Here is a 15,593-nt window from a genome sequence, read left to right on the forward strand (position 1 = left end):
TCAGAAGATGAAACTGAAAAAGACGAGAAGTAAATGTAAAAAGAAGAGTGATGAGATTTTCATGCATGGTGGTAGCAATGATGTTGCAGTCTCTGCTCTGGTACGTCAGATCAAGCAATAGGAGATAAAAATCTTCTCTCTGAAGGTACTTATTGCTGTGTCAGAAAGAGCTAGACAAAGCTAAAGAATAAAGGAAGAGGATGTTTAACATCCTATATAACTGGTGCAGTGTTCATGTAGCAGTAAGGAGATGGAATGGTGCAAATCTGTACCAAAAAGCATTCCCTAGCAGCAAAAAGCATTTCAATATGGCAAGTCTTTCATCAGTATTAGCAGCTTAATTATGGAGATGTTGGTAAATACATCTGTTCTTTCTCATGTTTTTGAAAGCTGCATGAGTATTTCAAGCCATACCAGCAGCCTCCAGCAGCAGTTTTCTGTGCACTGGCAATGAAAAAGCAAATTGCAGCAACTGTTAGTGTTACTGTACTTTGCTGTTTCATCTACAAAGGAAATTCTTGACACTCTCTCCTTGACACTCAGAGTAAAAAATATGGGAACATTTCTTTTTTGGCTGCTCATTTTATACATATGCCTGGGCAAGCCAAATACTTTCAAGTCAGAGCCAAGTTAGAACCAAGCCTAGGATCTGATTTGTCTCTGGGAACCAAAACGAAAGCTGTACTACTAAAAGCACATTGTAAACTTAATGAATAATGAAACACAGAGAAAAAAATTCTGGAGACCAAGCCCAGACAGGGCAAAGGCAAAGTACTTAATGCAGTACATTTGTTTTGCATTACTATGGAATATGCATTTTCTTTTTAAATATTCAGAACATTCACTGCAATTTAATTAAGCATCAATTTACTAAGTTTGTAAGCTGTGCAAAAGCCCTAAGAAGAACTTTGGGCCGCAAACAGCTTCATATCTCCAGCCCTATAAGAGCTGATAGTGGTTGCATCGGACTTGCTCTGTGCTTTAAACAAATCATATAGAAAAATATTTTACTAAATGCAAATACAGTAACCATGATCCAAGAGAGGTTACATTTGAGATGCATTAGGTCATGCCTTTTTTAAAATGTGCTTTTTCTTTTTTTCCCCATCAGCTCTTGAAAAACTTTGGAAAGATTGTGTCTCATGACCCAACCCCTACCAGAAGTTAACTGAATTCAGAGGTGTCAACCTGGCCTGATAAGCAAATACAAGTCCAATTCAATGACATGCATTACTAAAAATTAGGCCTCAGCAGTCTGGAGGAGAGAAGATAATTTGATTCTCCAAAACATTATAATCCGAGCTATACCCTGTCATTGTGTTCTGACAGCTGAAACATAGTAGACATTAGTATTCAGAACTAGCCATGATGATCATAAAGGAATGGTTTTAGAGGAAGCCACTTGACCATGTTTGCCTGCATTATGTAGCATTTATTCACATCTAAGATAAAATCGTGAGGGATCTTGCAATAGCATTTTGCTGTCAGGTGTTCAGCCTCAGGTTGGCTCTCTCACAGACAGTACAAGTAAAATAAGAAGCAGGCTAAGCCACAGAACAACCAAAGATTCCACAGCCAGTGCCAGCCTGAGAAGATTCAAGAGCATTTCCAACTACTATATTTAGCTCCAAAGTACATCTGTAGGTGATGAAAACATATCATACACCCTGTTAAGACCTACCTTATCATGTGGTAGGATGCTTATCTCCTGTCTTGAAAATAAAAACTCTAAAATTCCATGAGAAAAATCAACTCCACAAAAACATTCTTATACACATTTATTACAATTGAGTATGAAAATCTGTTAGTTTTCTTTGGGAGCAAGAAGCTGGATTCCTAATTAGAACTCGTGAGCATATTCATTTTCATAATCATTCAAGTACATGCATGGGATGCACATAAATCCATGTGTGCTTTTTCAGCACTTGGTCAGCACTCAACCCACTACATTAGGACACCCCTAAGTGCCATTTACAAGATGTCTGGTTTTAAAAGAATACAGCCCACAGTTCTGTACATACAGAACCATATCCAGGAGATAAAATATCTCCTTGCTAATATAATAATGTTGGTATTTATTTTGCAGTCTCTCTCTTGCAGTCCTGTTGGGTGCAGAATAGTCATTTGCTTCAAAGAAAAGGCCTTTCAATCATTTCCCTCTAAGCAAAAAAGAAAAAAAAAGGAAAGAAAAATATGAACACTGAGCTAAATCAACAATGCCAATAAAAGGCATCCCAATCTCTGTATTCTGATATCCCAGACACTTACATAGCAGCTAGAGGATAGGAAAACTTTAGTTAATTTCCATACCTCTTAAATGATGCATGGATACCAATAACAAAATATTAAGATTTTTTTTTTGTTTGTACTCCATAGTCTTCTGATTACAAATTTCAGTTAATCTGAAATTTTCAGTTTATAAACACATGCTTCATTTGTTGTTCATTTGCTTTTGTTACAGGTTTGTTTATATTTGTATTCCATTGTGCTATGAAAGAAAATGTGCAGAAACAGTGGAGGAGACATCTCTGTTGTGGCAGATTCCGACTGGCAGACAATTCAGGTAAAGGCAGTTCACAGCTCCCCTCCTTAGGTGCTGCATTTCTCTATAAAAGTCCAGGCAAACAGCTTGCTATGTTATTTTAAAATAATACAAGGTAAGCGAGATATATGGGTGATGGTTTTGGAAGGCCCATCAGACCCTAAAAATAAAATAAAAAATAAAAAATCCAGAGATTCAAACTTTGTCATTCCAAGCCCAGTCTTACTCATTTTCTCCTATAATAAAGTATGTTGACTTTGAATTGCATGGATGGTTAAGCTGATGTACGAGCAATTCTAAAAAGTTGCATAGAAATATTACTTCTTTTGCTTTTATTTTTGCCTTTTTTAAACTGTCCTGTCCTTTGCCATTGAATTCAGAGACTATTAGAGACTCAGAAATGTAGAAAATTCCCTTAACAGAAGCCTGTTAGGTTCTAGAAATGAACCTTCATCTGGAACAATCAGAGTGAAAGGAGAGACGTTGGTTTGGACACATGAGAAGTCTAATGCTTGGGCCACTATACTTATAGTTTCCTGCACCTTTGGCCATCTTGGATGGCATGAAACTGCTTTGTTCAGGCAACTGGCTCTTCCTTTGCTGTCTGATGTGGTGATTTGGACCATATAATTCTTTCTCATATGGTTCTTGTTCAATGACCAGTGTTAAATCTACAGCTGGTGTAAGGTGACATAAGCTCATTGCTTTCTATGGTAAGCTTTCATTTTGTAGTAAAAAAACTTCATTCATTATTTCAAAGGGTTAATACAAACTAGGAAAATCATTTTCATTCTGATCAGACATCCAATTTATTTCATATGTTCAGTTTCCATGTGATTAATCCTATAACTCCTGAACTGATAAACAAAGATAGATCAAATTATTTACTTTTTTTTTTTTGTGCTGCTGTTGGACAGCTTGTGAATAAGGTAGAAATAAATATGAATATGGTAGAAATAAAAACATGAAGGATTTAAATATTTCGGTGGCATAGTTAATGTGATGTCATTATGTCTGGCGTAAACCAGTTTATCTCCATGGGTTGGTTTTAATCTCCATGAACCTGACACTGTTTTCAGGCAGAACAGTGAAATAGAAATCAAATGTGAACTTGCATACCTAAACACTCTAGCAATAATTTACTATAATTTGGTTTGATTTAAATCAAGACTAAAGTGGCCCACATGTCTTTGGCTTGGACTTCTCTTTCATTTTGTGAATTTAATTGAAGTGAAATAACAGTGAATAACAGCAAGATGACTAAATTGTGAAACCTCCTGCACTTACCAAAATTGCATGGTACAAAAGTAGTTAGCTACTTTTATTCTACTGGTATTGGGACATTTGGGGTGAGGTTTTAAGTGTTAGTTTTCTTCAGTCAGTTTATTGGTATTAGCTACTTAATTTCATTTTAGAAGTTCCAGCATAGGAGCCTATTGTGTTAATGTTTGGACCAAATTCTTTAAACATGAACTACTGAATAAACTTTATTATGTAAATTGTGCACCAACATGCCAAACAACAAGCTAGTTGTTAGTGTGTAGTATCTTCCACAGCAGCAGCTGCAGTTCAAACCCTCAGATGATAAGATCATTGTAAATGATCCTATCACCTTTGGATTTTGCTCTTCAGGCCAGGAAAGTTTGGTATCCCTATACTGCTACACAGGTCCTCTGCTCTTCTGCATTCTGGAAAGCCAAGTCATACTTGCAGTTCTGCTGTCCAGACAAACTATTGTTAGATGTTAGAGCCACCACCAAATTGAAACAATTTCAACTGTTTTAGTAGAGTAAATCAAGTTGGAATACTTTTATCATTCTTAAGAACCAAAGAGGATACCTAACAGGAAAAGGATGGGGTATTTATTAAAAGCAGTACTAAGAATGCATCAGATATTTGAAATAATCATAATTGAATAAATTAGGCATTTATTACTGTAGTTATTAATGTAAAACTTCTCAATCATTTTTAGATTGGAGCAAAACAGCAACCAATATTATAAAGAAGAGTTCCGATAATCTTGGGAAATCCTTATCCTCTAGTTCCATTGGCTCCAATTCAACTTATCTAACATCCAAATCAAAATCTACGACGAATACATATTGCAAACGAAACAGCCATACAGGTGAGTTCTTGCATTGCAACCCAGTGCATCTGTGAGCACACAGGTTTGTGTTAAAGGCACAGCGAGCATTTCTACCCCAAGGTTAAAGAGAGAAAATTTCATCAATTCATATAGTGCCAGTATTGTTTAAATATATGTTACTGTTTAATAAGAACCATTACCTAATGTGCAGTACATCCAATATATAGATCTGATCTCCGTATGTTCCCATACTAAATGAAATAGGCTTGATGAAAGCAAATTTTGCTTATTATCCTATTGTAAACACAGGGTAGCCAAAGCACAGAGAGATGGCGTTCTTCACCCAAGGTAACATGAAAGCTGGCAGTACAGCTGGAAATAGGAATCAAGTCTTCAGAGTCCAAGTCCACAGCTGATTGTCTTGGTTAAACTCCTTTCATCTAACTGTAAAACATTTATGGGTAAAACGACAAATGGAGCCTACTCGGAAATGGATACTGTGTTCCCAGAGTATGCATTGTCTTGCCCTTCTACAAGTAGCCATATCTATTGCTTATTTATTTAGATATCAATGGTATATGTAATAAAAGGCATCATCTGTATTCCACTCATACCATGAAAATGTGCTAATTTTAAGACTTTAAAATTAGGGAGCAGAGAAAGAGAGCAGCTGGAATGATTTGCAAGTTTGGTTGTGTCTGAGATAATATTTCAGAAATTCAGTTATATAGTTCAGATTTTTTTTGTTACTCTGATTTTGTGACTGCATGTTTTTGTCCTGTGTAAAGTCACATAGCATTATTATACAATACTCTTTTACAAATATAGTGGAAATAAAATCTGAGACCATATTTAACTCAAAGGTGTGTTTACTTGTTTTAAAATATTTATCAGAAAAAAATGTTCAGATATGAAGTAGATGATTTCACTAGAATGCAAGTTATGTTATTTCTTAAGTATTAATTATTTTTGTTAAGCCCCCAATGTCTCATTTATGATGGGACACTCACCTTTCTTGATGCATGGCATAGTTTCCAGGAAATACCTTCTATTATTTTAATTGATGATCATTACCTGCTTCAGTTAGGCACAAACACTTCTTTTTTTAAAATTAATTACACTGTTGTTTTCTCACTGACCAAGATTCAGTGCATCCATTAGCATGAGGGATTGTGCATCAGGCATTTTAAAGGTTTAAAACTTTATTGAGAACATACAGGAAGTACATCTGCTTTGAATACAGTAAAAATGAGAAGTATCTTAGAAATTCCTGATGACTGATAGCACCTGAGCTTGCTCTCAGGACTGCTGTTCACAAGTGCCCTGGGAGCACATGGCTGGTGCCTGCCTCCCTGGGCTGCCTGTCCCTGCTGCCAGGTCATGTTCAGTGTGCGGTGCGCCCAGGTTGCCCTGTTCATTCATCTCCTCCCTGCAGGAACACTTCTGCCAGCAGTCTTCCACAAACAGCATCTTTAATATCAGGCTATCAGTTAAGAAGACTTAGTGCTGGAGTTTTTGCAAGTTATTCTTGAAGTAAAACAAAGAAACTGTTCCAGATAAGAAATAGTAAAGTTAAAAGAAACTTGCTCATATATATTCTTCAAAAATTATTAGCTTAATCCCATGCATAAATTATTGCTTAAAAGGATTGCAGTTCTTAATGCAATCAAAGTTTTTAATATGAAGAATTTTTGGACATTAAGAGAATACAAGAGTTTTCTTTTTATTTCTTGGAATTTTAATACATTTCACTTTGTTCTCCAAAATACACTTCTTATTGTGATACTCTATGGGAATTTTTGATAACACTAGGTTTTTAAATACTGACATATCTTCTCATGTGTAAAAATAATAAAAGTAATAAAAAATAATATTCAGATTCTGATTGTTAATACAGCTGAACTTCTCAGTTTGCCAACTTAGCTAAATTGCAGGCAAAGAATGCCATAGCTACATGTCTTGGCAAGTCTTGTTGATACATATGGTAATAATGTGCTCCCTGGAATTGACACAAGCATTCATGTGTTTGTGGTGTAGATAATGTCTTCTAAGGCCCTTTCCTCATCAGTGGTGGAGCATTACAGGTAAAGTGAGAATTGCTTTTGTTGAATGCATGGTTGTAACAGGGTGGAGGGATGCTTCTTGCATGATGTCCTCATTGACGCAGAGGATTTTGCTAATCAGATACGCTGCTTATTTCTATTACATCTTGCACTACTGATGCTGAATCAAAGGACAAGCATGCTTCAAACTCTGGGTGTCTGCACTCTGCATGGGGCACACAGCATTTAGAAGATACCATTTTAGAAAATAGATGTTAATGTCCTGAAATTAATGCCTGTGAGCAGTAGTATGGGGAAAGGAGATTATCCTGAAATTACCCATACACGAAGTATACATTAAAAAGCAAAAACAATCTGATTGGGTTCCAGAAGATTCTTTAGTATTTATCAAAGTTATTACAGAAAATTTAATATATTTATATTTGGTATGTGACCATTACTGGATTAGTCTTCTAGACATTGAGATTTTTATATCCATTAGCACCCAAAATTACTCCTAATGATGAATTATATATGCCTGAAAGGCAATCTATGAACTGCTGCTTGAGTACAGAATGCATCAACCCTCATGGGTGAACAAAAGAGGTCACTATGGCATCTTGTGTCCCAGCTGTCTACAAGCCCAAACCAAACTACTTGTAGAAAGTACTTAAATATCCTCTGTAACACTTCAGTGAATCAGAATTTAAGACGATCTCTGCAGAGAATTTGGTCATACAGCTCACACTTCAGGGATACGTGATTTTGACCCTGTACTTAGATGTGAAGCCATTGGTTAGTAAATGCATACATTTGAAAGGCTCTCAGTACTCAGAAATTTGCCATTGGACATGGAGTTACTCACTGTAATTCATGAACATTCTTGCGGGCTTTGAAAATTCATCCTGATAAGCCTCAACATGCCTGTTTCTGTTTTTATGAGTGAAACTGTTTTGATTTCTCTGTCTGCAATCCATTTCTCCTTTGTGCTCTTTTATGGCTTGGCATCATGACTCTTCCAGGGATGGGTTACTTTTTATTTCTAGTTGGTTTATTTCTAAGAAAAGTTTTTTATGAAGTCATGGTTCAAGTAGTATGCTTAATTCTTAAATGATCCTTTAACAAGGAATTTTAGGAGATGACTTCACCGAGCTCTTGTAAACAGCCATCAAAAATATCACTTGTAGAAGACATTTCTTCCCTGGGTGCTCCACCTTACTGCTGGCTTGCAGTGGTAGAGATTTTGCCCAGGTTCAGGGAATTTATTCCAGCTTCACTGCGTGGAAGAGATAGAAAGAGAGTTCGGTTAGGACAGCATGCTTGAGAAAATGAGAGACAAGCTCTCTCCTTCTCATTTCTCGCTACGTTAGCTCTACCTACTGACTGTTCTCTGAACAGCAGGAATGCAAGCCGCTGAAGCAGACTTTCCCAGTCTGGCTGGAAATTGCCTTGCTTCTTTACCTCTTCAGTTCACCCTTGTCCTCTAGCTCATGGACTCTGAAGGGAGACCCCGTTGTTACATCCTTTCCTCCTTAGTTTTCAGCCTGCACATTATGGAAAAAACAAGGTGAGGCTAGGCAATCACAAAGTTTTGGCTCTGGTTATCTGCTTTAGGAGGAAAGGCATCCTCTGCTACATTCAGCACAGATTATATTATTTCTGTGCATAGCTCAAAGTATCCACTGTTGAAATAATTCAATCTTTTCACAGTCATTCTACAGTACTTTATTATGTGGAGATACTATTTATGGAGATCCAGTGCTATCAAAATATTTTTAGTTTGTAAGATTCAGAGCATCAGCAGTAAATTAATATGTCAAAAGGTCATAGGAGTCAGTAACACTTTAGGCAAAATAATAGAGGGATAATTTCAAGAGATACCTGAAAGATCTGCCCACAAAACCAGACATCTCAAAAGAATTTAGAAGAAGCCATCTCAAGCCAAAAACTTATTTTAGGGCAGTAATTTAGTTCAGCAGTAGTGGCAATTGAAGGCATATCAATGTGGGAGTGACACATCTTTTAAACTGTAAATTTGCTTAAGAGGCCCTAACTACTTCTTGTTGCTTTTTCTTCCTCTTAGAGAAAGTTTTTCTTGACAAGCCATCTTCAAAATTTGCCCAGGAGGATGGAGAACAGACATCAATCATCCCTGTCCATCAGGTTATTGACAAAGTCAAAGGATACTGCAATCCTCACTCCGACAGATTCTATAAAAATATTGTGTCTGACACATTTAGTCGCAGCACAAAGTTCTAACTGGGTTTCTGATTTGCTGGTTTTTTAAATCAAAGGAATACAAAATGTCTGCCTGGAATTGAGAATATTGAATGTCATAAAATGTGATCTGTTCAGTTATTTTTTCCCAGTTTATAGTGTTCTCCTGCAAACAGCTTCCACTTAAGGACTGATTTTTTTAAGTTTTTACTGTTGTGGAAAATGACAGTTTTTTACCATGGTATTGAGCTGTTTTTAAATGTGTGCCAGCCAGCATGATGCCTGGACAGCTAATTATAATCTTGTAAGACTGAAGAGCCACAAGCCTAACTTAAAATAATATAATCCAAACAGAAGCAAGTCTTGACTCCTGGAGAAAATAGCAGACATGTCATGCAATACAGACAGGCTTTTATTGAGCAATTTTATGATGGTCTTTTTGTTTTGAAAAATATGGATTTTCCCTATGGCACTTGTTAGATTCTTGCTTCTTGAATGTCTAGTGCTCTTTATTCATGAGTGAATAAAACCCTACCACCACTTAAAGGGTTATTTTAAAACATTTTTGCCTAAATATACCTGATCATGCAAACCTTACTCACCAAAACAGCATATGCTGTAAATGCAGGCAAATTTGTATCCATATACATAGAAAAACAGTCTTCACAGAGTTGTGTCTCAGCATTTATTGATTGGTATGCATGAAATGCAGTGTCTTCCATCTCAAGTCTGTGTTTAGTGTTCTTTTTTCACAAAACAAAATAACAAAAAGGCATTCAACTATATATAGTTATACAAATATATACCTAGAACTCTCTCTACACATATTTTTTATAACAATACACACAGTAAATATGATCGTGTATACCAGAGACAATCTAAAAACTATGGACGGTGCTAAAATTTAAGTCTAAATATTTAAATGCAAGATGAATTCTTTGTAAACCCATGAGTGTCAATCTCTGTACTTCACATATACTGTATGTATAGACACCTCCATCAGATGGCATTGCAACATTAGGATAGCCTGGAATATGTTTACCAAAAATAAATAACATTTTTCTGGGCACATAACATTATCAGTATCCCTTTGTTGCCCTGTTGGATGACATGATTGAGGTTGTTGGGTGCACAGAGTTTAAATGTTCAGGCAATATTAAGGAATTTCATATTGCTATGCTGTCTCCATGACACTGAGGGGTGTGTGGGGGGGGGGGGGGTGTGTGCAGAGAATAGACAAAAGCATAAAATGCTTACTTGTTTTACTCTCTATAAATGTGTGACATATTAGCAAGTGACCTTGAGTGCCAAAAGGGCATCTCTCCTCATGAACCACGCTCCACCCCATGACAAGCTTTATAAAAATTGTAGCTGCACATGTTTCTGAGGACATGTGCTGAAACATAAAAGGTTTTTTCAAGTACCACATTCAGAGGAGAATGTCTCCGATTGGAGGTTTTAATTTTTTTAATTATCCCTTTTTTTAACCAAAATATTTTTAGCCACGTATTTAATTATTTGAATTCAGAGAGAATAAAGTTGTGCTGAGATTTTTTGGTTGCCAAGCAGGTGGATGCTCAGTGATGAGGGATGTGGGTTTGTGCTTTCTCTGCTCTTTGCACGTGCTTTTGTGTGCAGAGATCATTTAATGCTGTGACCGCACAAACGGCACATTTCCCCTGGCTGCAAACACCTGGTGGGAGGAGGATGTCCCGATGGATCCCACCCAGGAGCACTGCTGTCACTACACAGACCTGAGCAAAACCTCAGTCTCATAACTGCAAATACATTTGTGGTGTATGAATGGAGGTCAGCCCCATTCACTCAAACTGTAATTAATAACAGGGAGGAGTGTTGTCAAATATCTTTAATAATTGAAATAATTTACAGAGAGATTATGTACAAGCATTTACTGAACTTATATTTTATCTTCCCACTTGCTTAACTACTGTAGGTAATAGTGTTCATATAGCAGCTTACTGTGAGATTTCTACCTGACTAAGATGTTCAAAAGTGAAGAGAAGGAAAAGCAAACATTCCTGAAAAAAATGAGGAATCAATAAAATATAACAGATAAAAAATATATAAATAAAAAAACCCTACAGCATCCTGAATGAAGCTGAGCTGTAACCTATCAGTTTAATGTACATCTACCTGTATTTTTGCTGAATTAAGATTTTTTTCTCTTTTTTTACTACCATGTAGTAATCTTAAACTGTCTGTGTCACTTAGCTGCTCTTGAATGCTCTCAATTCTACAATGTAAAGCTTTCTGTTTTGTAGTTGACATGCTGTAACCTCCCTTGTACATATTTATTTATTTTTGAGGTTAAATATGTCAAATGTACTTAGCACTAAAATGACTGTTCTTGTTACTTTAATGCTAAGTTTCTGCTTCATCATAGAAGAAGAGGGAAAGAATAATTTCTTATATACTTTTTCTAACTTGTGAAACAGTTTACTGTAGCTCTATCTTTTGCAACTTTGAGGAAACTTGTCAGTGTAATTTGTGATACTAGTCAGTGAAATATAGTGTAACAGGTTTGAAGATGGACTAAAATGGAAAGAAACCTTTTCAAGTAAACATTTTTATGTTAGTGTTCCAAGTAATTAAAGTCTTTTAATAGTGAATGGTTGACTTTTATTTCTCCTTTTTAGTGTTTAATGGCAAAAATTACATAGTGGAACTCTGGAAAATAATCTTGTGTTTTTTTAAGTACTTGAGACAGGTACACGCCTAGACAAAATGTTGGAAATAAATGTGCAAGACTAACTCCATCTCATCAGGGGAACACATTTTGCAGAATATGCCTTTCCCTTTTGTAATTTATTCAATGCCACATTCAGTGAATGACCTGGAAGTTATGCAATCTCATTTATTTACGGTGGCAGTCATGTCATAGAAATTAGAATAAAATCATGGCAACTGACAATCTGCCGGGATGGTATTTTAAAGTAATACAAATGAATAATTTAAAACTCAGGAGTTATTCCTTTCTGTTTGTTTCTCTCCAGCTGGATGTAGTTCCTCATTATCAATATTTTCATTCAACTTATAATACTCTTATCACCACTGAAAAATTTGATTCAGCCAATCACTTGATAAATACACACTACTGTATAAACAATAAATGTCACACACTAATGGCCTACCTTTTCTTGCTTACCTCTAAAGAAGATGGAAATATGCTGAAATGTGTCAGATCTGCTCCCCTGCATTTAAGTCTCATCACAGAAAATGCACAGAATACAAGGATTGATATAAGTGATATCTTTTAGAAAGCATTAAAAAAACCCTTTGGGAAAAGTGGCATTTCATAATGAGGCTGCTGGGTGCACCTGTGTACAATCTGTCTGTCTGTGTCTGTGGACAGTGAACACTACCCTTGGGCTTTATGCCTCAAAGAGTGTGGGAGGACTCTCTAAGGGAAGGAGCCCGGGTTTTTTTTCCCAAGTAGAATCTTGGCAGATGCCAAACTTGTAAGGAGTGATTTGCAGCATTTGGGGGTGGATTTATTTTTCTCCTCATTTCTTCACTTTTTAAATACCAAGAACAATTTTATTTTAATCCTCTACTGTTAACAGCTTCCTACTGTAACCCATTGAGTTACATAAAATGCCACTTCATTTTATTACTTTTGAAAGGCTGAGCTATAATCAGACACATCTATATAACTTCAGGGACAGCTACCGAGTTACAGGGCAGCAATCTGTCATTCATGGATTCATTATAAAAAGTTTTTATGCATTTGCTGTATATAAAGATGTAAACCCACATTGGGGTCAACAACTTAGGCAAAGGGTTTGGAAGTTAATGCCAGGGAAATCAATCATGCGGACCAGTCTGTGGAGCAGACCTTTCATGCTTTCATGCCCAGCACTCCAGCTACTGATGTGCCAAGGAGGCTTTCCCCTTCACCTTCCACTTAGCTGGTCTTTGGTTACTCAGTCCATTTATTTGTCAGAGCTCCTGGAACCATGGTGACACTTCCATCCTTGGGACAACCATTTACTGTAGTGCTAGAGAAAGGAAGAGAGGGGAAAAAAAGAGGAGAAAGGGAAACTGAAACTGAAAGAAGGGAAAAGGTAGTTGCCAAGGCCTGCTTTTCATCTTATACTTTTCACATGATTTTTTGCCCCTTGCCCAGGTTGTGTTGCCCTGGCCAACAATGGGGACAAGGCCATTGGAGTAGGTAGGACACACCATCATGGCTATTGGTGCATTTGTCAATGTAAACTACTGGTTTTGATTCTCCAGCTTTAAGTTGAAAATCTTTCAAGGTTCTTCAAGGCAACAATTCCAGCATTTCCGTGCTTGGAGACTTATCTAGAATAATATTTCTGTAGTTCATAAAGAAGATAATTCTTCTCAGGGTGAGAAATCAGACTGATAAGCACCACACCAGAAATGGCTAAATAAATCCCATGGAAATGTTTTCTGGAAGGATAACCCTTCCCCAGATGCATCTGCTCACTCAAAGCCAATGCTGCTGTTGTTCTCACTAGAGAGTAGTTTTAGTACTCATGAGGAGTGCACATTGTGGTGCTGTCCATACGGATTGCGTAACCACAACCATCTGTGCTTAACCACAGCCCTTTTAGTGACAAAGTTCTCTCAAGGTGTGTTGAGTGATTTACCTTACAAAATATATGCAAGTTTGATTCTTTAGCTTGTAACAGATAGTCTGAACTGGGCACTTTTTATCCCAACTATTCTAGTAGGAGTTCTTAAAAACCATACCTTTAGGTAGAAAAGGGTTCTCAAAAATTCAAACTGTATTCCATACATTAAGTGTATGAAAGAGCAAATGCTGCTACCTCTGGTGTGATGTTTTCTTCCACTGCCAGGTTTTTCCCAGTCTGGGTGCCCTCCAAAGTGAGAGGATAAGACAGCCATGGTAGGGGAGTGGATCCTGCTCTGTCTAGTGGTCAGAAGACTCCCACTGTCCCTGTCCTGCTGCATTTCATGTGTCTCCAGCACCAAATGCAGTAAATGCAATAATATTATGCATTTACAAGATTCTGCTCTGGTTTTCTTTTCTTCTTGTCTGGCTCCTGCTTTTCCAGCAGAGGGCAGTGGCATATTTCTAGTTATAAATCTGTTAAAATCCAGTGAAAAATGCAGAAAGATTCCTCCATATGTGCACCCACGCAGAAATAAGTAGGAGAGTTCATACCAGGTTTGTCTATTATTTAGCAATCAGTTACATCACCAGATAAAGCAAACACTCTGCACTCAGGGAAGTGAAGGGAGAGAGCTGTCTGCCTGCATTTGGGCATATTTAGTGGAAAGAGCAATACAGAGTCTCTCTGTAATTCTCTCTCATTGGTTGTTACATCTCCTTTTTTGCTTTGAGGGGATGCAATGGAATTAGCAATTGCTACACTACTGTCAGGTGAGCAAACAGAATCAGCTCACCATTTCAGGCTTGTACATTTGTACTTATTCCACTATTGGGCAAACAATTTGATCTGCTGGAATGTCAGCCTGTGACTCAGAAATTCACTGTATGCATAATTGTCCAGGGAGGGAAAAACTCCAGCAGCTCTCTGTTGACAGTGGCACACAGATCCATACCTCCCTACCACTTTTTCCATCAAGGACATAGGAACAGATCTGCTGTCAGCTGGATCCTCTGTTCACGTACTCCTTCCCCATGGCACATATTACCCAGTCAGCTCAAGAAAGGTGCAGAACTACTGGGCTACAGACCCAGCTGTCCAGCTGCCTCAAGGCCACTCTGTCATAGGGCAGGACTGACCAGAAAGCTGCTCCATTGGAAAATGGCATCCTGTCGAAATTAAAATGTCTCATCTGCAATTCTGGCTTGTCCCTGGACTCTCATTGGCATGTCCCTCTGAATGCACACTGTACCAGCACCAAGCTAAGGGGAGAGAAGTTGCCTGGGGGAGATGGAGCAGGGAAGGCAGGGAAGGACATGGCCTGGTCTAGCTCCACTTCCGTTTTTTGGAGCTTGGCTGCTGTGGCTGTGGGAAGAAGGAGCAGTGGGAAGGGAGTCCCACAAAGGGTCAGGACTTGGTGTACACAGCAGAGCAGAGTAGTGTGACAGATGTCATTACACCATCATTTCTCCAAAGACTTGTGGTGTAGCACAAGTTCAGAGTTACAGCACAGCTGCGTTCCTGGTGCATCATCTTTTGGTGTCCTTACAAGAGCACAGCTCTAAACAAGGCAGGAGCCAGCATGAGCTCCCCAAAATTTCTCTGTCCTCCCTAAAACTAATGCTTACTTCCCAGGAATGCAGACATGTCACTATACCCCTCAGTCTAGCTGCAAACATCTCATTGCTCAGATACAATAATTTTCTAGAATTAACCAAGGTACAGGGTAATCTGGGGATTATGACCAAGATCTGCATGGGTCACAGAACCACAATCAACTGTATAGGACAGTGAGGATGCTCCAAAAAGGAGAACAAGCATGGAAAAATAGCATTTGTAAAGCTGAGATACTGTGGTTTTCAATGCAGAGTGCAACTAAAAGAGCTCTCGGAGAAGTTCTCTGTTTGCACAGGCCCAGGCTGAGCTCTGTGGGAAGGACAGATCAAGGGGATGGAGTTCCAGCAGCCTTGATGGACTTCAACCCATGAGTATCGTTTCCACCCTTTCTTTGGTGTAGCCTAGAGATGGTGGTAACTATGGAGCAAGATTTGAAGCAGTGCAGCTAATACTTCTCACATGTTAGC

General features: G+C 37.8%; 1 protein-coding gene across 1 annotated transcript in view; it reads left to right on the plus strand.

Moving 5' to 3' along the window:
• ADGRG6 (adhesion G protein-coupled receptor G6) overlaps positions 1 to 11,517 on the plus strand; it is a 110,881-nt gene extending 99,364 nt beyond the window's left edge. Inside the window, exons 23-25 of the mRNA XM_036381073.1 lie at positions 2,462 to 2,563; positions 4,515 to 4,667; positions 8,754 to 11,517. Of these exons, the coding sequence (XP_036236966.1) occupies positions 2,462 to 2,563; positions 4,515 to 4,667; positions 8,754 to 8,929 (431 nt within the window). The 3' untranslated portion in view covers positions 8,930 to 11,517. The remainder of the gene's footprint in view (positions 1 to 2,461; positions 2,564 to 4,514; positions 4,668 to 8,753) is intronic.
• Positions 11,518 to 15,593: the final 4,076 nt, after the last annotated feature.

This window comes from Molothrus ater, chromosome 3, assembly GCF_012460135.2.
Source record: "Molothrus ater isolate BHLD 08-10-18 breed brown headed cowbird chromosome 3, BPBGC_Mater_1.1, whole genome shotgun sequence".
Taxonomy (NCBI): domain Eukaryota; kingdom Metazoa; phylum Chordata; class Aves; order Passeriformes; family Icteridae; genus Molothrus; species Molothrus ater.